Source organism: Pelophylax lessonae (genome assembly GCF_965119305.1).
Source record: "Pelophylax lessonae genome assembly, chromosome: 4".
Classification (NCBI taxonomy): domain Eukaryota; kingdom Metazoa; phylum Chordata; class Amphibia; order Anura; family Ranidae; genus Pelophylax; species Pelophylax lessonae.
Window position 1 is genome coordinate 364395724 of NC_138771.1, and position 25117 is coordinate 364420840.

Genomic DNA, 25117 nt, shown 5'->3' on the forward strand with positions numbered 1-25117 from the left:
CCTTAACAGCCAGCTGTTCTTCACACAGATCAAGTTTGATCATTTTTCGACCGATTCTAATTGAATCGTTATGAAAATTTGTAATTCGTTCAAACTTATCCTTTAGGATCAGTGCCACTTCAGGTACCTAATCCATGGGTCAAACTACAACACTAACTTCTCCTCAGTTACTTTATCCTACTCCACATTCACAGCTTCAATGAGCTCATTGCAAGTTTTGAAAACGCTTTTCACGCAGAGTTTCTTTAATTTTTGTAAACTTTGGCAAGCAGACATTTGACTACCACTTGCATTTCACTGTGGGCTATTTCTCAAATGGCATTAAAAGTGAAAAGATGTTTCCAAAAGAAAATAATGGTGAAATTTTTTTTGCCAGCTGACTTGCAGCATGTGACCTTGACTGGGACCCTGGAGTGCTTGGGGAGCCACACTTTTGACTTGCTTTTAGTTTCAGACTCAAAAAAGGTAAACTCGGCCTCATCTTCAGTCATCAAAAAAAGTCAAATTTCAGGGGCTAACTTTGGAAGTTTGCTAGAAAATTTTGACAGAAACTGACTTGATACTTCTTAAAGACCAACAACAGACACAACAAAAATAAGCCCGCGCAGTGAGGTCCCCTGCAATGCCAGGGGAAAATGTTTATTAACCACTTGTCCTCTGGGCACTTTCACCCTCTTCCTGCCTAGGCCAATTTTCAGCTTTCAGCGCTTTGAATGACAATTACGCGGTCATGCAACACTATACTCAAAAAACATTTTTTATCAATTTTTACACAAATAGAGAAGAGAATATAATTTTTCAAACAGGTAATTTTTTTCCTTCACTGATGGGCACTGATGAGGCTACACTGATGAGGCGGCATTGATGGACACTGATAGGCTGCACTGATTGGCAGTGATGAGGCAGCACTGGTGGGCACTGATGAAGAGGCACTAATGAGGCTGCACTGTAAGACCACACTGATGGGCACTGATAGGTGGCACTGATGGGCACTGATATGTGGCACTGTTTGGCACTGATATGTGGCACTGATGGGCACTGATAGGCAGCACTAATAGGTGACACTGATGGGCACTGGTAGGTGACACTGATGGGCACTGGTAGGGAGGCACTGATAAGCACTGGTAGGCAGCACTGATAGGTGACATTGATGAGGAGACACTGGTGGGCACTGATTGGCAGAAGTGGGCAATGTTTGGCAGAAGTGGTGGGCACAGATTGGCAGCACTTGTGGACACAGATTCACAGAACTTTTGCAGAAGCTGATTATTGGCTTTTTTCTCCTCTCCTCCACATGCTGACAGCGTGAGAAGGAGCGGTGAAGAGAGCCGGTAACCGGCTTCTGTTGACATTGTGATTCCCTGTGATTGGACACAGCTGATCACGTGGTAAAAAGCCGCTGATTGGCTCCTTACCTCAATCTGTGTTCGGCAGGGTCCGGGGGACACTGCAAACACAGAGCACGCCACTTGCTCCCAGCAGCAGGCGTGTGGCGGGCATGATCACGGGAGGATGTCATATGACAGCCTCCCAGAAGTGGATGACCGTGCTGTAGCCATCATTCGGTTACAGCGTGGTCCACAAGTGGTTAATTCTAGGGTTAGTTTGTGGTTCTGCAAGGACTCCAGGGCTCCAGGGCCCCGGTCAAGGCCAGATGTTGCAAGTCAGATAGCAAAACAATTTTCAGCATTCTTCTGTCAGTGGAAAAATCTAGTTAAGATCATGAAGATAGACACTTGAACTCTTTTCTCTTGCGTTGCGTGCCATGACTTCCTGCGGGGATGATTGTCTTTAACTCAGCAATAATGGTTATTTCCAAGAATATCTATGTGAACACCAAGAAAGCTTGATAAAGACTGATAACTCAGGACTTTCTGAACATCCCTCTCATCTCTAGACTAAAATCTAAGCCCCTGTGCACTTTTTAAAGACAGTTAAGGTATTTAGGACAATCCTTTATGTCATTTTGGAAAAATAGTAAAGGTACATGGCTTCTGCCCTGCTTATATTTATATATGCAGTATGTGCAAAATAGAGACATATATTGGCAGCATGTGAAATTCCTGTTTTTCTTACATTGTTATTAGCATTGGCCTGGAACCCATAGAAATCAGTTTACATTTTGCACATTAAGAGCCTCTGGAAAGATGCCTAGGCCGATGAAGCAGTTTATGAGGAATTCCTAGCTATATCTTTTGACCTCCATCAAAATCCTCCATAAAAATAAAAGCTTGAATAGGAAATTCCACACTGCGTGATTTCTAGCAATAGAATAGTTTCTCAACATACTGAGGGAATGCTTCATTCTAGTGTAAATTATGTCTTTCCAAATGTAAAGTTGAATTTAATTCTGTACATAAGCTTGATTATTTATTTATATATATCTCAAAAAGAAAAACTGTAAGAATTATAAAATATTAATTCTGCTGATACTTTCTTGTTTAGTCTTGATTAAGATTAAAAGGATTGTTGAACGTAGTTCACTCATTCTGCTAGTTTAGCTATCTCTGGAAAACTGATGGCCAGCTAGCCCCAGAGCTGCATAAGACCTTACTTTCTTGCTCTTGATACGATCCCAAAAGAATGTATTTTCATGGAGCAATTAATATCTTTACTTCTTGTTTAGATTGGACACACAGCCAAATGATTTTTTAAATATACCTAAACCCAAGAACACAAATGTAATATATTGTAGATTAACAGTCCTTAGATGTGCTATCATCATTAGTTTTCATTTTTAAGTTAAAGTGTTACTAAGCCCACAACAGTAAAATCAGACTGTATATGCAGTAAAGCATGCTTGTTATACTCACTGTGGAACCTAAGGGGTCAATCCTCAGCATTGTGTAAAAAGGCTGTTTGATCCTGTATGCACAGATCCTCCTCCTCTTGTATTGTCCACATAACACGTCCATGTAAGGCAGAGTTATTAGAGTCAGGCGGCACATGCCCAGTTTGGTGTGTATTGCTAGAAAGTTTTTTTTTTTTCTTGGGAAAGTGTATGTGATCAGCACAGAGCCAATCAGCACTGTCCAGACAGAGAGTCAGGGGTCTTGCATCCTTATAGGATAGCCAGTGCAGTATGAAAACTCCTAAACGCTTTAACCGGGCACTGATAGAAGTCACAAGACTGCTATATACTTCTGATGGGAAAAGGTATTTAGCAGTTTATATTTACTAACATAATTGCATTTCCATGTTCTATGTACTGTGGGAGAACAGATATAGTGAATGCAGGGTCCTAGGTTTAGTAACACTTTAAGCACATTTTCTGCATGTATTGACCGATACATTTTGATTTTGATAGATTTCTAGTATCCTTCTAACTTCATGTGCGCTGAACCAAAAAATGAAAACAATATGATCAGCTTTCCTAGCTACAACCCCCTTTGGTAATCCAAATCAGCAGAACAAGCCTAGGGTGATGTGAGCATTGCAAAAACTCTAACTTTAATTATATTAAGGTCTTTGTAAAGTTATGAAATCCTGCTAAAAGGATACCAACAGATAAAGCATGTCTGGTTCTGTGGCATTAATCTCTGGTACATGTAGAGAGAAGACTGATAATGCTGGTTGCCCAGTAGTTAGTGCCTATTATAATTAGTAGAGACTATATACAGCACACAAGAGGGTATGTCAGGGTATGATAAAAATCTGTAGAATTATTTTGAAGGATTTTAAGAGGTGCATGAAAGTCAGCCAGCCCCCAGTCTGATGTACTCACCCTCCAGTCTGTCATCAACCAAGTAGACCTGTCTCTTGATACAAAGAACAGGGGTTTAGTTGACACACATTTGCAAACGCATGTGAAAGCGGCAGAGCCACTTCACGGCACCCTGTTAAATCTGCAGTCCTAACACTCCTAATTTAGTGTCTCCACACTGGAAGCACATGGCTGCTAATGGATGGATGGGGGAACCGGTGGGAGGGAGACAGCCCAACCTCCCCCAACCCACCCTCATCCATGAGTGGTCTGTTGTCTCAAAACTCAAATAACTAAGTTGTAACGATGGTACAAACTGGAAAGGACCAGCTGAGAAGCATTACACCTCCATCCATTTTCTTGATATAGGGATGGAGACGCTGGGCACTACCTGCTGGGGTCTCACTTAAAGTCCCACCTAGCCTATTGTGTTTATGATAAAAATCTGTATTACAAAGATCTCTCTGCACTTATGAAAACTCATTAGGCATTTCTCTGTACGGAAATCTTAATAAAAACCATTGAAATTAAAAAACTCATTAGGCAAAAAAATTCAGGCATTGCTTTGACTAACTATTTAAGTGTGGGGAAAAAAAATATTTTCTCTCTGGGTGGCTTCAGGAATAGACTGCAGGCTTTGAACAACTAAAACCAGACAACCCTGGGAAAACTGTTCTTAGTCATGAACAAGTTCTGATTTCTCTGTCACTGCTTAATTTCAACTGCCCCCAGAGGTAGAGGATGTTCAGCAGGGACCGAATGAGGCTCAAACCATCTACGGGTAGGCTGATTGTACCCAAGTTGATCCAGTGATCAACTTGGGTACAACCAGCATGTTGGATTTTTTCATGTGAATATTTCCAGTGGCTATAGCTGCTAGCAATATTCTCTGTGTTCACCCAAGAGAGTCGGCTCTCTGTGCAACACCCACTTGAGCTTTATCTTACATGCCTGAGGTCCAGCTGCCATTCTGTTTTCAGGGTGGCTGCACCCAATGTAAGTTATCTACTACAAGCTTTTATTCTGAACATACATATGTGGATGTTATTACTGTGATACGCATGAGGTCCAGCCACCATTCTTCTTGGAGTCTGGCAGCATCAGATCCTTTTTCTCTCTGGCATTGGTGATTCACTGTTCGGATGGATGTGAGTTTTCCCTTTGATGTCCACATACAATATTAAAGGAATATTCATATCAAGTGAATGCTGGATGCACCCCTTGTGAAGAAGGAACAGAGAGTGATGAACGAGTTTTGCCGCTCTATACCCTGTATGTTAGACAGTAAGTGGTTTTGGTAAGTTCACACTCTGTATGTTTGGTGGAAGCAAGAACACCAAGGTGGAGGTTCCCACAAGTTGATTGTCTTTGTTTTCATATGAACTGTACTATTTGTTTATGTTTTAACCACTTCAGCCCTGGAAGCTTTACCCCCTTTCATGACCAGGTAATATTTTGCAATACGGCACTGTGTTACTTTAACTGACATTTCCATGGTTGTGTGACACTGTAGCCAAATAATATTGATGTCTTTTTTTCCCACAATAAGAGCTTTCTTTTAGTTGGTATTTGATCACCTCTGTGATCAAATTTCTTCATCCGTTTAGGCCAATATGTATTCTGCCTCATGTTTTTTGTTTATTGATTGGTTTGCGCAAAAGTTATAGTGTCTACAATCTATAGGATAGCTTTATGACTTTATAACTGCTGTTCTGCCTCTCTGGGGAATGATCGCCGGGTGCCGGCCAACATGGGGTCCACTGGACCCGCTGATTAGATCCCGCTGTGTCCAATCACAGCAGGAGCTGGTCGCCGGTGGCATGCATGCACGCCCCGGACCATAAAATTACATACAAGAACCTGATTTCACGCTTAAGGGCTGCCCTGCCATAGTATATGTACATTGGTTGGTCCAGAAGCGGTTAAAGGACTATATTTTGGCACCATGTATGCGGTGTAATACCACGTCATTTCAGTTTTGTCTACATCATCGATTGTCAATATTTACTTAAACCGCTTGCCGACCGCCGCACGACTATTTACTGCGGCAGTCAGCCCCCTACAGGTAAACCGACGTAGGGCTACGTCGCTCGCCTACAAGCCTCTAGGGGGCGAGCGCGCGCCGCCGGAGGTGCGCTCCCGCCCCCCCTTTGGTTCACTAAAATCCCAGTGCGAGTGACCAGCGGCTCCGATGTCCAACGGTCACTCGCGATCTCCCGCTGGAGAGGGAGAAAGGCAGACGGCTAATGTAACCAAAGCCGCCTGTCATTCTCCCTGATGTAACTGCGGAGATCATATGATCCTGCTATGTAGGATCGTATGTCTCTGTGGTTACATCACAAGCCATGCCCCCCTCACAGTTAGAATCACGCCCCTAGGGATACATTTATCCCACTGATCACCAATAAAGTTAACCCCTTCCCTGCCAGTGTCATTTTTACAGTAACAGTGCATATTTATAGCACTGATTACTGCAGTAATGTCACTGGTACCCCCAAAAGTGTCAAAAATGTCAGTCAAGGGTCCAATCTGTCCACCGCAATGTCGCAGTCCCGCAAAAAAAAAATCGCAGATCGCCGCCATTACTAGTAAAACAAAAAACAATAAAAATGACAAATCTTTCCCGTAGTTAGTAGACGCAATAACTTTAGCGCAAACCAATCAAAATATGTTTATTGCAAATTTTTTTACCAAACATATGTAGCAGAAAACAAATTGGCCTAAAATGTTAAAAATTTTGATTTTTACATTTTTTGGGGGGGGAATTTCATAAAAAAAAATGTGAAAAATATTGTTATTTTTTCAAAATTGTCGCTCTTTTTTTTGTTTATAGCGCAAAAAGTAAAAATCGCACAGGTGATCAAATACCACCAAAAGAAAGCTCTTTGAGCAGGAAAATCCTCCGGGGCTTAAGTGGTTAATTCAATGTTTGCTTGAGATAAAGTATATGAAATTATTTCATTATTTAGAGTGCTGCATTTACCCATACTTATTGTTTTGTGTCTGTATATCTACACATATTGCACGTTGCAACACATTGACCAACCTAGTACTGACACACAATCTCTTCACGGTTTAAAATGAACCTGTTATGTGAAAAAAATCTTTACTGTTATTTATATATTTATTCTGAGTTTCTGTTTGCATAGGGAAGAATATAACCCCTTTTATTTTATTTATTTATTTATTTGGAAGGTTTTGCCTCTATTGCTGTTCTAGTGACAACCCAAAATTTGGGATTTTTTTTCCACTTTATTTTTGGTAACAAAAGTAAACTAAATAAAAATAGAGGGTGAATATCCCTAATTAGTGACACAGACAGTGATATAAACCTGACAGAGATTCTAATCCCTCCCCGCTCTACTCTTTAGTTATACTTTAATGATTGAGCTTTAATGATACTTTAATGATACTTTATTGACCCAAGCTTGTAGGTCCGCATAACAACCACTCACAAAGAATTTTCAGAAGTAGGTTAGCCATGGTAACACCCATATTTCTTTCATCACAAGTTTGCCTTAATATTTGAGACTAATATTGCTTATCAACCCTAACTTTAACATTTCACCCAAACTCTTTAGGATTTCATTCTACTGAAATGACCTGTTCCTAGGTATTGAAAACTCCTGAACCTGAAATGTGGAACAATTCACCATATTAAACTCTACTCTGCAATTAATAGGAGTGTACATACAATCTCAAAAAGGAAGGGAAAGAACCTCAACTGCTCGGTGCAACGAATAGTGAGACGAGATTATCACCTCATCTCATGGAGGAACAGCTCTGCCTAGCAATAAATCCTGAATGAAAAATTTCTGGCCTCAGCAAAAGCCCCACTTCTTTTTTTTTTCATAAGTCTCAAATTATATATTGTTCCCATTGTATTATCTATTGTATATGTCTGTAAAATGCAATGCACAGAGAGATAAAAAAATATTAAAATGTGTTTATTTTCAGTATTTTGTGACAGATGGTTGTGATGAAAATTGTATTATACTATTCGTTTTTACATACCTTTAACTCAAAAGTCAAGAAAATCAAGGGGAACGTACAATCATGATGGCTATCTACAAACAGCTCTAACACAAGGAATGAAATGACATAAAGAATGTACACATACAATATATAATTATACAGAAAGAACAGACAATATAACATTTTAGTGTTGCTGTTGTCACATTCATTCTAAAAATGAAAAATGTTTGTGTAAGTTTAAATATCTTCCATTCCCAGCCTTAATCAGAAAACTTCCTTACTTCCCACATATGTGCGTACGTGGCAAAGTATGTTTGAAATACCTCCAAAGTTTAAGCCGAAGTCCAGGCAAAAATGAAAACCCATCAATCTAAATACCATGTCAGGTGACAGATGGGGTTCAATAGATAAAATGCTGTATTGTTTTTGCAGTGTTTTCACTACCCCAGCCAGAACTCCTAAGTTAAAAATGTTCTATCAGCCTCTAAAACTCAGTTGCTTACTTACAGAACAGTCATGGCCTACTCTGATTTTTTTTTTTTTTTAATCTTTTGTCCAAATTCCTATTTGGTGCTGCCCATACCAATGCACTAAGCCCTCATAGTCTTGAAACAGGCTATCTGCAGAGACTAGCGGTGCATGAGAGATGGTACCAATCTATGAAGGCTATCTGCCCTGGTGGATAATAAGTGTATTTGAGTTTGGTTGGAGGATGTAGACAGTGGTGAAGGCTGTATCTGGCCTCCTGAGCTACATAAGCAGCTGGTGTGAAGGTTTTATGGACGTTCATTGGTTTGATACCACATGGAGAAGACAAGGGATGGTGTAATTGAAAAGCCACCTGTCCCATAGCAGCTGCATATTTTGCTATAACCTACTAGCTCTACTACAGATTATATTGAAGCAACATAAATATATTATTGCTAATTAAATGTGATTTTCAAACATACGGTGTCGACTATATTGATATCTTTTTCAAAGAAAGAAACATCGACATTGGTCAATTTACAGATTGTATATTTTTTTGTTGACTTATTGAAATGTATATATATATATACATATGTAATCTCTCTCTGTACTAACTGAAATGTTGATCTTGATTTTTTTATAATGGCTCCATTTAAATGTAATGGCTAGCACACACTGGCATGAGGGAGGAGGTCACATTGCCAAGGCCAAACAATTACATACATCCTTCCATGAAAAGAAAGAAAGTCATTCAAATTCCAAAGCATAGATCTGGTTTTTCACATATAAATTTGTTTTAGTAAAATTACAATTGCACAAAAAACATTTTTCACTTTAAAAGGTACTGTTATTTTAGGATTTCTTGGCTATAGTTCATGCGATTGATGTCATCCCAAGAAATAAACACTTTATTGTTAACAAGCATGTTTTTTTAGATTACCACCATGTGTATCTAGCACACAAGCCTCGAGCAAGGATAACTGTTGAGATATTTTGGCTAGATTTTAAACGTTTTAAACTAAAAACATTGTTACTTTACAAAGTCAATGTACTGTAACAAAATGTGGTTCTTCTTTTTAAAAACAAAGAGGCACTTAGGGCAATGGCTGTTTCTTGTTTTTCACCCCAGAGACTTCACTTCTATTGCTTCATTCTAGACATGAGCCGGGAATATACAGGTGCTGAAAAAGAAGAAGAGGGGGCGGAAGCTTTAATCGTGCAATATAAATGAAAGTGTATTGCAAGTATGGTACTTTCCATTTCAGTAGTGGTGGTCCATAACTAATAGTATATGAGCCAGATGTGGTTGTCAGCTGCCTTTGGAATAGCTAAAAAGAGCATTGGAAACACTTTTTAATATTAAGGCTCAAGGGAGAGAGGAGGGGGTGTCCTCCTAGCAGACATATAAAAGATTAACAAAAATGTTCTTGCCATTATTATTGCATCATTCGAGCTCAATATTTTTCCAGCCTCTATGTGTGGGTCAATATTGGTGGCAATAGTGAAACCAGGTATGGATGGGATGCAACCAGATTCATACTACCCAATACCCTTGCTTACACTGTTATGTTAAATGAATAGCTAAAAAATTATCAAATCTCTTGATTGTAGTAATACGTAAAATTATAAATCCTGACTCAAAAAGCTTTATGCTAAATCATCGTCACCTAGTGTTTAACTACCTCCCACCCGGGCCATAGTACATATACGGCCGGGTGGGAGCTTCCTCCTTCTGAATGGACGTTCCGGAACGTCCTTCAGAAGGAGAGAGATCGCGCCGCCGCGGGCACGCGCAGCGGCGCGATCTCGATGTGCCTGTGTCCCTAGGACACAGAGCAACGAGACTCGGCAGGAGGGCCCTGTGATTGGCCCTCCTGATCACATGACGGCTGTGACCAATCACAGCCGTCATGTAATGTCAATACAGCCGTTGTAACGGCTTCGATCTCTTCTCCTCCTGACAGATCCTGTCAGTGAGGAGAAGATCAGAGGATCGTTTCTGCAGCCGGGGTGATCAGTGAGTATTTCTAATTACTCACTGATCACAGGGGGGGTCTGTGCTGGTAATCAGATGATTGATTACCAGTGCAGCCCTGGGGGGAGGGGATGCCACTAGAGCCACCAGGGATGCCCACCCATGACCACCAGGGATGGCCACCAGGGATGGGAAACAGGTCTCAGAGAGCCTGCCAGTGGTGCCCCCCTATCAGTGCTGCCCACCAATGCCATCTATCAGTGCTGCCCACCAGTGCCCGTTATTGCCATCTATCAGTGCCGCCCACCAGTGCCCATTATTGCCCACCAGTGCTGCCTATCAGTGCCCATCAGTGCCCCCCATCAGTGCCGCCCATCAGTGCCACCCATCAGTGCCCATCAGTGCCGCCTATCAGTGCCCATCAGTGCCCATCAGTGCCGCCGATCAGTGCCCATCAGTGCTGCCTATCAGTGCCCATCAGTGCTGCCTATCAGTGCCCACCAGTGCTGCATATCAGTGCTATCTATCAGTGCCACATATCAGTGCCCATCAGTGCTGCATATCAGTGCTACCTATCAGTGCCCATCAGTGCTGCATATCAGTGCCACCCCATCAGTGCCACCCCATCAGTGTCTCCTCATCAGTGCCTGTCAGTGCGGCGTCATCAGTGCTCATCAGTGCAGGAAAAAACGTATCCATTTACAAAATTTTATAACCTAAACAAAAAAACGTTTTTTTTTTTCAAACTTTTCCTTCTTTTTTTATTTGTGCACCAAAAAAGAAAAAACCTGGCGGTGATCAAATACCACCAAAAGAAAGCTCTATTTGTGGGGGAAAAATGACATAAATTTGGTTTAGGTACAATGTTGCATGACCGCGCAATTGTCATTCAAAATGCAACAGCGCTAAAAGCTGAAAATTGGTCTGGGAAGGAAGGGGGTTTAAGTGCCCAGTATTGAGGTGGTTAAAGTCCCTTTTAAATGTACAAATACCTTTTGATAATATGAAAGCTACAGTAATATATCTAGATGCAACAAAAGCCTTTGATAGTATTAAGGGCATTATTCATGTGCAGTGATGAAAAAACGTATTTCAGTCCCTAGTTTATCAATTTTTTGAATCAAGATCCCTATATATAAATCAGAATAAACAACTGGTAATCTCCTCAATTTAAATGACAATGTGGCACTTGTCTAGAAGCCTTCTTTTATTTTTTTAAAAAGCTATTCAATAGCAATGATCAGACATTTCTCAGACATCAAAGGTTTTAAATTAGATCATGTAGAGGAAAAATAACATTATATGCAGGTGATTTTCTTTTGTAGTTAGGTGATACAGTACATGCTGTTCTTTAGAAAATGCTATGACTATAATTTGTAACGTTTGGTCATTTTTTTCAGGCTTATTAATTAAGTACATGAATAAAGTCTGTACTGTTACCAACTGCTAAACTGATCTCTCTTTTACCTTAATCACATTAAGATGGCTACCACTAATAAATATTTAGTAGTGATGATTTCTATAAATCTTAAAATCTACATTGCAATAAAGGTTTATTCACGTATGGTTACATTCCAGGCAATGTAATTTGTGGTGAAAACTCCCTTTTTCCATAGCTGGTAGATTTAGTCTTATAAAGATAATCTGGGTGTCTCAATTATTATATCTACTTAATAATTCACCAATTTAAATTACAAAGAACACCTTTTTAAAAACTAAGAGTATATTTAGAGATCTTATAAAGAGGAATAAACCTAGATTATGTATTGAAACATTTCAGCATCCAACTGATGAGGGTGGTATAGTTAACCCTAGTATAGGGATATATTATATAGCTATTCAATTGCAAGATTTTGAAGTCTGTGGTAAGGGGATCCTCCATCTATCTAAGTTGATAAATGCATATGAGGGAGACTTAGATGTGTTAGAGGCACTATAGAAAAGGGTTTTCTATTCTCTGGGTGATACATCAATTTTCTAGTTGTGGACTACAGCATGGAGATTGGCTAAGAAATTACTAGGGATGAGGGGTTTACTTGTCTACACCTACCAGGGGTAGCTATCTGTGTAAGGAAGTGCAATGTTGGAGGAATTTTCCCTCTGGAAACACTGGTATTTTAAGATTTGACCAATTGTATCCCAATGATTCTCTAAAATTAATCAGCAGCTCTGAGAACAGTTCTCTATACCTAAACAAGTTTTTTTTTTTTTTTTTTCTGTATTTAGAATTGCATTATACAATAGGCTCCCAGGAGAAGATAACACCTATGAAAGAATACAAGATCCCAGTGGCAGAGGATTTGGTGTGGTCTGATCATACAAAATGTTATTATTTCCTCGGTGTATGAAATATTCCCTGAAATTCAGAGATCAATGATGTTTTGATATATGCAATGTCAAAGAAGATGAATGGTCAGAGATATTAAAAGAGAAGTAAGGGATTAAAAAGAAAAACATTCATACTTACCTACAGTATGTAGATTCAGCATCGATCAAATGCTGCATCTGCCTCCCCCCCCCCCCCCATCGCCTCTACAGTGAGAACTGAGTAATCAAAGACCACTGACCACTTTGTGCTCTGCACATCCAGTGCTCGCTACGGGGCCAGTCTGTGGAGGGGCGGGAGCAGCTGGCTCAGGATATCAACAGTGTTAGGACTAAGTTCACCTGCTGGTGGCACTGTGGTGCTCTGTGCTGATTACTGCAGTTTCAGTGTCCACCAGAAGGTGTCTCCCAGAAGCCAGCAGGCTTCAGTGATCAGCTTCACATGGTTTCAGCTGCTAGGAGTCTATATAAGACTGCTCCTACTAACAAACCTTGTGTCACTGTTTTGATTGCCATCCTTGCTGCCAGATCCTTACTCCTGTCTATCCTGCTCCTGAACTATCTTGCATCCTGTACCCTGCTGCTTACTCCTGCACCCAGTCTTCCTTGCACACCTGATATTCTCTGTTACCCGTGTCCCTTATTTTGTATACAGTTAGTTGTTAGGACTCTGTTAGGCCCCTTTTACATGAGGCGGATCCGCTCGGCGGACTCCGCTAGCTCAGTGGGGATCACTTGGTTAATCCCCGCTGAGCAGGCAGATGACAGGTCCATCTCTGCTCACTGTGCAGAGACGGACCTGTCAGAGTCCTGCTCTCCTCTATGGGGAGATCAGATGAAAACAGCATGTCCATTTTCAACCGATCCCATCCGATCCGACCCGCTGGACGGATGGGGAACGTATCGCCATCTATCTGTTTTCAGCGGATCTTGTCAGATTGGAAGGCAGATGGGTGTCAGCGTAACATGTCTGCTGACATCAGCCTCCCCATAGAGGAGAATGGGTGGACCGATTAGGTCTGCCTGAAAAATGCACAGACCTGATCAGTTTTTAGGTATTTTGTCACTGAGGTTTGTTCATGTTTACTGTTTGCTGGTGTGTGATTGTCCTTGTTTCACTGTAAATAAATCTAATTTTAAATATATATACATTGTTTGGTCCCAGTTTTCTGTGTGTAGCTACATATATCTGGTCTCCCAGCTGCTGAATCCTGACGAACAGAATGTTAAGAGGTTGGGTCAGCTGCAGTTCAGGCATCTGGGCAGATCCCAACATTATTTTTGGGATCCCTGCAGAACCTGGACTGGCTTATTAGACTTTATCCCACTGCCAGCTCAATCTGTGTCACAGGAGTGCAGAACTAAGTGCACTCCTGTGACCCACAGGAGAAATATGGCTAAAAAAGCTTAGGCCATACTTTTCTTTAAAGGCGATTTGCTCTAACTTGATATACTGTAGACTCTCAGAAAGTAACATTTATTGCCTATAAGACATATAGAACACCTATTAACTTAATAGAACAGGCCCTCGGGATAGTACTAATTATACTGGAAGTGCTCCAGCATAGAAGATTCACATCCTGTTTGAAGATATCTCCAACTGGTAAGATATTGAAAAGATGTTGTTCAGCATAATACATTTTGCCAGCAATCTATATATTTGTATTTTGGGGCAAGCTAATCTGAGATTGGGTTTATCTCTGAATTCTGACATTAGAACAGATGACTTTTCAGCATGACTATAAAGTCAATTTGTGGAAACCTCTTGGCCAACAAAGACTGCAGTAAATCAGTCACTGTTCTGGTATTTTGACAGCCATGGAAGGAGCAGCAGTTAGAATACAATGGCTTCCATGAAAGGTTTCTCCATACACACCTCCATCCATGTAATTGGGGAAATCTATCTTAACAAGAGAAATCCTATTGTGTATGGCTAGCTTTGGAACACAGGGCAAGACAGAGGAATGGATGCCCTTTTAGTCTAGGGTACATTTTTTTGTTTTTTGTGTCATTCTTTTAGCTAGCTGAGAGCTATGGCTAGTACCAGAATCCTCAAGGACCGCTACTGCCAAAAATGTATTTTGTTTACTATAAGGCTACAACTCAGTATGAACTCTTGAGTGGATTTGATCTTCACAGATCAGTTATCAGTTCCAGAAGCCTTACAAGTGCCTATATATATATATATACATATATATATATATATATATATATATTTTTTTTTTTATTTATTTCTTTTTAACCATCCACCATAATACTATCTTTTTTTAAATCAAACACTGGTCAAACAAAAAAAAAAAACAAAAAAAAACACTTTTTTATAAAAAAAAAAAAAAAAAACTGCGTATATTGGAATTACTTTAACTATACATGACAAAATAGTTTCAAAATCAATAGGCTCATAGTGTAAATTAAAAAATAGCTGTTATCCATAAAAGGTTTACAGGTGCTGGAGTTTAAGAGAATTAAAAATAATAACCTTATGGAAAAAAAATAAATAAATAATAGTGTACGGAATTCCAAAACCCAACTAAGCTTAAACTTGCTCCCACTCCCATTCTAAGCCCTATACTAACTACTCTGTAATGGAAACATGCTTATACCTACCGAATATAAGGGTGTTAATGTGATTGGCTCCCAGCGTAGCCGTCCGAGGAAAGGAGGGACAGCTGACAATGGCTGCCCCATAGTTAGTCTTTGGGGGATGTCACCGCCCAGGCTCTGCAGCCCTTGTCTGTGCTCTCTCCTCTCCCCTGAAGCTGGCTGCTGGGGAGATCACATGACCAGATCAAAGTGCCCTTATATTGGTTAAGTATAAGCAACTTTCAATTACAGGGTAGTTAGTATAGGGCTTAGAATAAAAGTGGGAGCAGGTTTAAGCTTAGTTAGGTTTTGACCAGACTTCTACTTTAAATCCTTCAAATGGAAACCAAGGTAATGCTACGCATACACCAGAGAGAAAGTTTTTGATTCAGTCTACATAACTGCTACTGCATAGTTGAAAAAAAAATCTGTGAAATGTACAGTGTAACTAGTTGAATCTTTCAACTTGCTGGAAATTTTATTATAAAACATTTTTTTTTTTAATTGTAACAATTGCATGGTTCTTCTTTTTTACTATACAGATGCAAAAAGTTGGAAATAGTTCCTAAAGAAATTCTTATGGAGCAGAAAATGTGTTAAGAAAAAAAAATGCCCTCTCTTCAAATAGATATTCAAATAAATAAAGGGGAGGGGTATGATAAAATGCAAAGTATGTGTGGTCACAGAAATAAATGAATATTTTAAAGTTTCTTATGGTATGTTTTACCTAATCGAGCGCTCCTTTGGGATACCTGGGAAAAAAAAAAAACAGATCTGTTACCAAAAGTACTTGGAAAAAAAGGAGATAATGGCATTCCAGCCTATGACTGATGACTCCATATTTTCTGCAGTCTGGGAAAGCTCAATAGAAACATCCATTCCACATTGGTAACACAGTCACAATGAATGGTATGCTTACACAAAATGTATACACATGTATTTGCTCTACAAATAAAGCTATACAAAGATAAGACACAAATACAAATGTGTTTGCTCTACAAATAAAGCCTTACAAGGATAAGACAAAAAATAACCACAGCATATGCTGTATAATGTTAATTGATTTCCTCTAAGTAAATAGCACCACATGATTAACTTTGTTGAAGGAGCCGCATGCATGTAACTTCTATTATATCTTGGTTTCTGAGTCTTAAAAAAGGGTCCATTAAATGTCGGTAAACACAAAATTGGTTAGCCTTTGTTTTACGCAGGAACCATTGTCAAGTCTTTGTAAACTTATTGGAAAACTCCAGCAGAATATAACTTTGTTATATGCTGAGCAGGAAATGCTACAGAGAAATAATTTTCCTGCAGTTCACATTACACTTTCTGTAGGTAGGTTAAATACTTCCCAGCCAGTGTCTTTAGTATAGTAACAGTGTAAAGCATTAATCACTGATCACGGTATTAAAGTGTTGTAAACCCCCCTCTGTAAGTTGTACTTATAGGTAAGCCTATAATAAGGCTTTCCTATAGGTACTGTAAATATCTATTAAACTTGCACCGTTTAGAAGATATTTACTGTATAGTGTGCCGATGACGTCATCGGCACATGCGCTCTAAAGGAACGGCTGCCCTTGCCATTTCATCAGAGCCCTGTGCCGTGACTGGCCGCTCAAGTAGCTCTGGCCAGTAGCATAGCCAGAGTCTACAGACCCGGAAGGAAGACGGGTGAAGATATGTGCAGCCTCCAGTGGGGACGATGAGGGCTTAGTTTGGAGGTAAGTGTCACATAATGTGCTAATAAGCAATGCATACTAGCACTTTATGCCTTTACTTTTCAGGGTAACAAAAAACAAACATTAAAATCACTGGCTTTACTTCTTCATTAATGTCACTGGTAATGTCAGTGGCAGTTAGTCAGTTCCCCAAGCTTCAGTTAATGTCATAAATCCCGGCGCACTATTGCAGTCTGATTATAAGTCGTTGATCGCCGCCATTAATAGACTAAAGAAAAAAATTCCAGTACCTATACCATGGTTTGTAGGCGCTATAACTTTCACTCAAACTAATCAATATACACCAATTGGGATTTTTCAATTATGTAGCAAAATACATTTTGGCCAAAATTTATGAAGAAATTTTATTTTTTTAATGGATATCTTTTATAGCAGAAAGTAAAAAAATAGTTTTTTTTTTAAATTTTCGGTCTTTTTTTGTTTATATCGCAAAAAATACAAAATCCAGTGGTGAGCAAATACCACCAAAAGAAGGCTCTATTTGTGCGGAAAAATACACTTTGTTTGGGTACAGCGCTGCATGACTACACAATCACCAGTTAAGGTAGCGCAATGCCAAATTGCAAAAAATGGCCTGGTCATTAAGGGGGTAAAACCTTACAGGGCTTAGGTGGTAAAAAAAAAGACCAACAAAAAGTGGGATTACTTACATTAACCTTTAATTTCTAATAAATCGTCATCTACAGTATATTCTTAATACTAATAGATAATGATTAGAGTTGCTTACTGGAATAAAGTTTTAGGTTGGCGTTGTATTAAAAGAGAGGTGTTGGCGCAAAATGTCAGTGTGGCTATATGTCTTCAATCCTTTTAAAGGCATTATGATTAGCAGCAATAAATCATTGGTGATCAGTGACATTTTAACCCCCTCCCACTACCCCATTATTGAGGATCGGTAGTATTTTAATCCCGTCATGCCACCTCCTGAGCGCCCTTAGGTGTGCTTTTATTGCCAGGGGACAGAGCAGTTTCCTGATCACTTGACTGCTAAGATTGGCTCTCCCTCTGGGTCCAGCTCTGGCTGAAAGCTGTCAGAGACAACTGGGTCAATGTGTTGGGAGCGTTCTGTCAGCTCACGACCTCAGACTGCCCTACTATGGTGCGGCGGCTGGGCATTAGGGCCCTTTGAATTTAAATCCCACACTCTGAATAAATATAAGTCTGCCACTGTTAGGACAGCTATACTTATCTGGTGTGCCCCAGTACCCCGAGGTGCCACCTGGGCTCCTCAGGGGTCCTGTGGCAGAATGTAGCTTGATCCAAGCCTGCCCACGTCCCAACAACCAATAACATCATCGGTTGCTAAGAAGAACGTCAGACACCTATGCAGTGTCTTTGAATTTCCCTCACCTGCTTCCATGGCCACCAAGGGAGGTATGAGTCAGTGGGAGTGGGGAGATAGGCAGTTGGGATACCTGTGGTTCTCCCCTTTGAGTTAAACTTTGATTTCTTCTGTCTTGTGCAATCTATTGTGGGACGACCTGTCATGCTGTTCAGCAACTTTTCCCTAGGCAGCCGTCGTCAGAGGTCGTGGGTAAGACCAGAGGGTGCAGCCACCTCTTTCCCTTTTTGCACATGTGGCTGATCCAGATATAGCAGCCCTGCATGCCTTCCATCTCCAGCCCTGTGGTAACTGTCTTTCTGCTCACTAAATGCCCTGCCACTATACATATTGCTGAATGACCACTCTGCCACCATGTTCTGGCCACTGACTGCCTTGCCATTACATACTGCTCACTGACCACCCTGCCACCATGTATTGTTTACTGGCCATCCTGCCACTACATACTGTTCACTGACTGCCCTGTCACTACATACTGCTCACTGCCCTACCACTGCATACTGCTCCACCTGCAACTATGTACTGATCAACTTGCCACTGTGTACTGCTCCCTGTACTACCCACTGACTGCTCTATTAATACATGCTGTTCAATGACTACCCTGCTATTACATACTGCTCACTGACTGCCTTGTCACTGCTTACTGCTCCCTGACCCCCTGCCATTGTGTACTGCTCCCTGACCCCCTGCCACTGTGTACTGCTCCCTGACCACTTTGACACTGTGTGCTGCTCACTGACTGCTCTGCTAGTATGTACTGCTCAATGACTGCCTTGTCACTACGTACTGCTCCCTGACCACGCTGCCACTACTGCTCACTAAACACTGTGCCACTATGTACTGCTCACCGACTGCCCTGCCACTACGTACTACTCAATGACCACTTTGCCACTACATACTGTTCTCTGACTGCCCTACCACTACTGCTCACTGACCAACATGCCACTGCAAACTGATCATTGACCACTCTACCAATATGTACTGATCACTGGTTGCCCTATTAGGCTCGATTCACACCTATGCATGTTGCTTTTGAGTACTTCTGTAGTGCTTTTTTTCTGTGATTTCCATGTTTTTTACTGAGATTTTGCAGTGATTTGCTTTTATATGCTTTTATTTTTTGGGAACATTTGTTGTTGAGCAGATTTAAAACCCAAAACCCAAATCGCGGCAAAAATGCCCTACATGCTTTTCTGCAGCTTCTCCATTAAAGTCTATTGAAACAAAAAAAGCACAGTTTTGCTTTTAAGAAAGTCCCTGAACATTTCCAAAAACGCAGAGCCACGAAAATGCATTGATGTAAACATGTTCCATAGGAACCCATGTTAAAAAAAATGTCCTGCATTTCTGCAAAAAGCAAAAAGCATGAAAAAATGCATTGGTGTGAATGGAGCCTTAATACATACTGCCACTGATTTAAATATTTTAGAAGGTACAAGGCAACTCTGTGTCACAAACTACGCACCACCTGTGCGGGGGCTGTGTTTGCCCACACAGACAATCCCATTCATGTCAACTGGAATGCAGTGGCTGCATGGACACAGCCACTGCTCACAATTTTGTGGTTGCAGGTTCCTGAATGCGGACAGTATGAATTCAGTGTCACGCACTTGTCAAATTGGGAGCAGTGGCTGTGTCCACACAATTGACATGAAAGGTATATGGATACAGTGGACAGCTGTTCATCCCAATATAGGTAAACACGGCCCTCACACACGTGTAGGCTTAGGTACACTTGTGTGAACAAGGCCTTAGACTGGTGGCTTGACTTAAAAAAAATAATGGTTTAATGGATAAGATAAGAGACTGTATATGAACAGGTAGGAGCTAGTGAAGCCCATGTGGGGCAGTTTGTTTGGCACAAAACTGGATGTGACAAACTGGTGAATTTGTGCAGAGAAAGGCTCAGGGACTACAGAGTTCAGATAGCCTGAAGGCTTGAAAATTTCTATTTTGTTTTGGTTGTGCTTAAAAACCCCATATGAGGGTAACCTAGTGTGAGTTTAGTTTTACTTTTAAATAAAAGTGGGCAAATAGCCCTAAAGCTGAGTTCACATATATGCGAATTGGATGCATTTTTAACCGCATCCAATTTGCATAACATGTGAATGTGACCGACTCTCAAGCGAGGCAGTTCACACATTTCCAGGGCAGCCGTGGTGCGGTTTTAAAAAGGGCCCTGTGCATTTTTGGGGGCCGGTTCAGGCGTGAATTCAGGCAAAATTTGCACCTGAATCGCACCTGAACAAGTGAACAGAAACACACCGAACTCAGGACTGCAAATCGCAGCCAGGCATGTGTAAATCCAGTCTAAAATGTACTTCGCTGACTGAACTAAAGTTCATGAAAAGCACTAAATCTTAGTGAAAATATTTGCTGTCTTTCCCTTTTGAATACATACAGCTTGCATATTGAGCAGCAACCCTCCTTGGTCTCATTCCTTCCTTCCTTCGCTGCCGTATGTAAACACAACCAGTATTCACACTTGTGATCACTGTGATTGGTTTAGGCTGCATCTGAACAGAACAATTTTCAGACGTTTTGAGCCATTTCAATTTTAACATTTTGAAGCATTTTTTTTAAGCTTATGTCAAGAATTTTGCATGTATATGCAACCTTCAGGCAAATAAAAACACTCGGGGTGTAGAAACCAGTTCTAAAAGGCTAAAGAATTCCATTCCTATTGAAGTCAATGGGCCAAGAATACCCAACAAATCTGCCTCAAAATTAGCTCATGTAGCTTTTAGTGTCAAACATTGAACTACAGAAGCCTGAGCACTCATAAGTGATTGCCCACTATTGAAATACATGGGATTTTTGATGTTGAAGGTTTTGGAGCTTTGAACTTAGGGCTACAAAAGGCTTGAGTGTAAACAGAGCCTGAAAAGAGACACATTCATGAAGTGTCAAAATTTACTACATACAAACATACTACCTTAGGTAAATTTGTCTTACGCAATTAGCAATATTCTTACGTTAAAACAGAAAACCTTTTCATTTAATTTGTAACAGACGGGGGAATCTACTTCCTCTCTAGACACATTACTTTGGCCTGGCACATATGTATCAGTTTAGTATTGAAGACAATTTTGATGCAAAACTACACAAAGAGTATAATGTACATTATACTGTATGTGGCCAGTTAAAGCAGAAGCTCTGAACTGGAACCAAAAAGGTTACTATAATGTTTATTCAAGATAATCTAACTGGTATTTTTAAATCATCTTACCTTTTGATTGAGAATGTCTTCAGAAGTTCTTTATGTAATCTATAAGTGAACTCAGGGTCGGGACAAGTGCAGGGCAGAAGGGACACGTGCCTCAAATGCAGTGGTGTAATGTGGATGTTTGAAGCCAAAGGTACAGCTAGCATTGTGCATCCTGGGGAACATGCCCCGCATCTCCTGCAGGTCCCTGATGCTGTTATTGCCAACACTCGCAGCAGCCAACATCTCTCCCTGATGCTGTTGGCTGCCACCTATCACAACAGTAAAGCAATATCAGAGCCGAGGGAAACTTGAGGAGTCTGGAAGGATGAACATCTCCCAGCCCTGGTATTGAGCCATGCTGTATCTTAGGTCTGTGTTGGGAGTGGACATTTGTGGGGGGAATAAGAGGATTTATAGTGGATTTGTATCTGAAAGGAAGGAGGAGGGCTTGGGAGGGGATGGATATGATCTATGCTTGGGGGGGGGGGGTTGAAAAGAGAGGATGAAAGATAAATTGTGCTAGAAGAAGGGTTGAGGGAGGTAGGGAGGTTTGGATAAGAGATTTTATGGTGGCTTTTGTACTAGAAGGAAGGAAAGGGGGGATTTAGGAGGGGTTGGATAGGATGTGGACTTGGAGGGGAGTTTTAGAGGAATTGTGGTAGAAGCAGGGGTTGGGGTGAGAGAAAAAAATTATGCTGGGAGGGGATTAGGGGTGAGGGTGAGAAGAGGATTTATGGTATCCTGGCATCTTTACTAGAAGGTGGGAGAAGGAATTTGGAAGAGAGTGGATAGGATCTGTGCTTCAAAGAATGATTTGGGTTGGATGTAAGAGAACTTGTGCTAGGAGGGGTTGGGGGAGAAGGATTTATGCAGAAATGGGGATTGGGGGGGATAGGAGGAGTTATGATGTTATGTGTACTAGAAGTGGGGATTTGGGAGGAGATGGATAGAATTTGTGCTTGGTTAGTGGGAGAAGGATGCAAGAGAATTTGTAATAGAAGGAGGGGGGTGGGGGGGGGGGTGGTGTGCTGCATTTTTTTTTGTTTTGAACTCCTGACGTCTACTGTGCATTACACATGCCTTTCCCCTGCATCCTGTTATTTACGTCACCTTGACCCCTGCTCTCTGTTCGTTACATGTTACTGACCCTTGAATTCTGCCTTACAGTCTCGTTCACTATATACACCATATTGTACAGTACATAGATCCCAAAAAAGTGTTCATTGTCTCAACAGTTGCAGGTTGTTACACAGTCCTTAACTCTTTTAATGAAGGTAGGTTCTTTAAGGTAAGTTAAGTCAAAGTGTTAGCTCTCCATTTATAGTGTGCACAAGAGCATGATCGTGCTGAGGTTTATATGAGTCTGTGAGACTCTTACTTGTGGAATAACAGTCAAAGCATATTTTATAGGTACAAGGAGGCTCAGGTTTTAATCTTTTTATTTGCCACACGCCGCATTACTGCTTTGCCCGGGGTGCCCAAAGGTGCCCCAGGACTGTTGCATTCTTAACCCCAGGTCTTTTACAATCCTAGTAATTCCCCTGGGGCATGCACTGGGAGCTTCTTGTGCACCTGCAGAAAGGGCCATATAGCTTCTGAAGGGAGAAATTTGCTCTCTCCTCCCTCCAGTAGCAGCCCGCCTCTGGGGAGTGGGGGAAGACTGCTCTTTTTTTTCTTGTCATGTGACATATCACATGACTCGAGATGGGAAGGAAGAGAAGTTGCCTTCATTCCTGGCAAGCATTGTGCTGAGACTTGAGACTGCTGAGGTGTGAGCCCCTTAGCCTCCTCCCTCCCTTAGGTATTGTTTACACTTGTGGTAGCCCTTTAAAAAGTGGTCTGTGGTGGATGGCTTTTCAGAGGATATTTGACGAGCAGTGAGGAGGCCTTATGTCACCTCCTCACCACCTTTTTAATACCTAAAATCGAACTGGGCCACTATTAGCTCCATTCCCTGCGCAACCTGGGTCTGGGGGGGCGTTCATTTTGTCATCTTCACCCTGGTGTACTGAGTGACCTTGTCCTGGAACTAAGTGCACTATTAATCTTCTGATGAGATAGGGCCGTAAATATAACATACATTTACTAATGAGTTTTGTTTCATTCATTTTGTATTATTCAGATCCTTGAAGAACCTTTTTTAACAAGTGTATGCTAACATGCTATACAAGCTTCCTACAGAGCCAACTACTTAAGCTAAATTAATGCAGTGAAGCAGGCAAGGAAAGCCATAAAAATACAGGCAATAGGAAGAGTTCTCTACAGCAATTACCCCTACAAATGCTGCCAGAATGAGCTATATGGAGTCATTCTTTAAGGATGACAAGATATATACATAAATGAAGTGAAACATGTTCTGTAAGTGGAATGCACAATCTATTCTGTGAAAGCAACACAAAGAGTTTTCTTAATTGAAAAGCAGGGGAGGATACCCATCAACACAACTTTCACAGTCGCAGAACTGTTATTAACCCACAAAGCACTGGAAATTCACAGCTGGCAGGAGGATATGACATCAATGAGACGCAGCCAGCACGATGCAGGACACCCTTCAATTGAGGTAAATCTCTCTATGTTAGCAGTGTCCATAGTCCTATCCAACAACACTCTACTTGTTTTCAAATATTTTCACAACAGATTTACACAACTTTTACCTAATATTTACACATTTTTCTAATTGGATTCAACTGGAGTAATGTGAGAATCTGGGTTGAAAATTGTGTGAAAATATAAATAGGCAACTTGATGTCTCTTCTAAAATGTACCTTTGAATATGCAGCTGCTTGCCTCAGGATATCAAGCCCAGAATCCGAGAGCTCATCTCTTTGTTCTTGGGACTCTGGGGAGTAATTAAATATAACAAAATAATTAATATTACAAGATATTCACTTTGTATTGCTGTAAAGGTCAAAGTTCTTCTGCAGTCCCAAATGTTTGAAAATAAATACTTTATATGCACATGAAGAGTCATTGCAGAATGAAACAACTTAGCTGCCTACAAATACCCGAATGTGGCCTGCCCTTCGCACCCAATATAGCCATGGAATAATCTTGCTAACTAAAAATAATCACCTAAAGGTGAACATTTTCAGTGGGCAAACATGCTTGTTGGTGATTATGAAGCAGTGAGGGGGCCACAAAAAGGCCCCTTTCACACTTGAAGAAAAGCTCAGTAAAAAGGTATAAGTAGTGGGGGTGCATCCATCCCGAAATTGTTTCACAAGGAATATCCTGTAGGATGGAACCCAAAGGTGGGCCTCCTGCACGGAAAAAGCGGGGGAATGGGATGTTTCTGATGCTCTTATGTAAACAGTACAGACATATAGTCAAATATTAAAATAAAGCAGAAGATGTAGATAGAATAAAAAGATATATCCTTTATTAACACATATAAATCACATATAAAATTTACAAAATTGTATACGGCATATATACATATCTCCAGATGCCTGTTAAAGACAAACGTTTGTCTTTAACAGGCATCTGGAGATATGTATATATGCCGTATACAATTTTGTAAATTTTATATGTGATTTATATGTGTTAATAAAGGATATATCTTTTTATTCTATCTACATCTTCTGCTTTATTTTAATATTTGACTATATGTCTGTACTGTTTACATAAGAGCATCAGAAACATCCCATTCCCCCGCTTTTTCCGTGCAGGAGGCCCACCTTTGGGTTCCATCCTACAGGATATCCCCTTTCACACTGATTTTCCAGCTGTGTGGATTCAGCGCAATGTACCCACAGTTTTTGTGCAGATTACTTGTTTTTTGCCATAGACTTCCATTAGA

The 25117-nt window shown here is 40.7% G+C and overlaps 1 protein-coding gene across 1 annotated transcript in view; it reads right to left on the reverse strand.

The window, feature by feature from the left end:
• Positions 1 to 8921: 8921 nt before the first annotated feature.
• The window catches only part of TGFBI (transforming growth factor beta induced), a 117650-nt gene continuing 101454 nt past the window's right edge, over positions 8922 to 25117 (reverse strand). The window contains exons 15-17 of the mRNA XM_082256512.1: positions 24084 to 24157; positions 15757 to 15781; positions 8922 to 9327 (exon numbers count right to left, since the gene is read on the reverse strand). Coding sequence (XP_082112638.1) covers positions 9287 to 9327; positions 15757 to 15781; positions 24084 to 24157 — 140 coding nt within the window. The 3' untranslated portion in view covers positions 8922 to 9286. The remainder of the gene's footprint in view (positions 9328 to 15756; positions 15782 to 24083; positions 24158 to 25117) is intronic.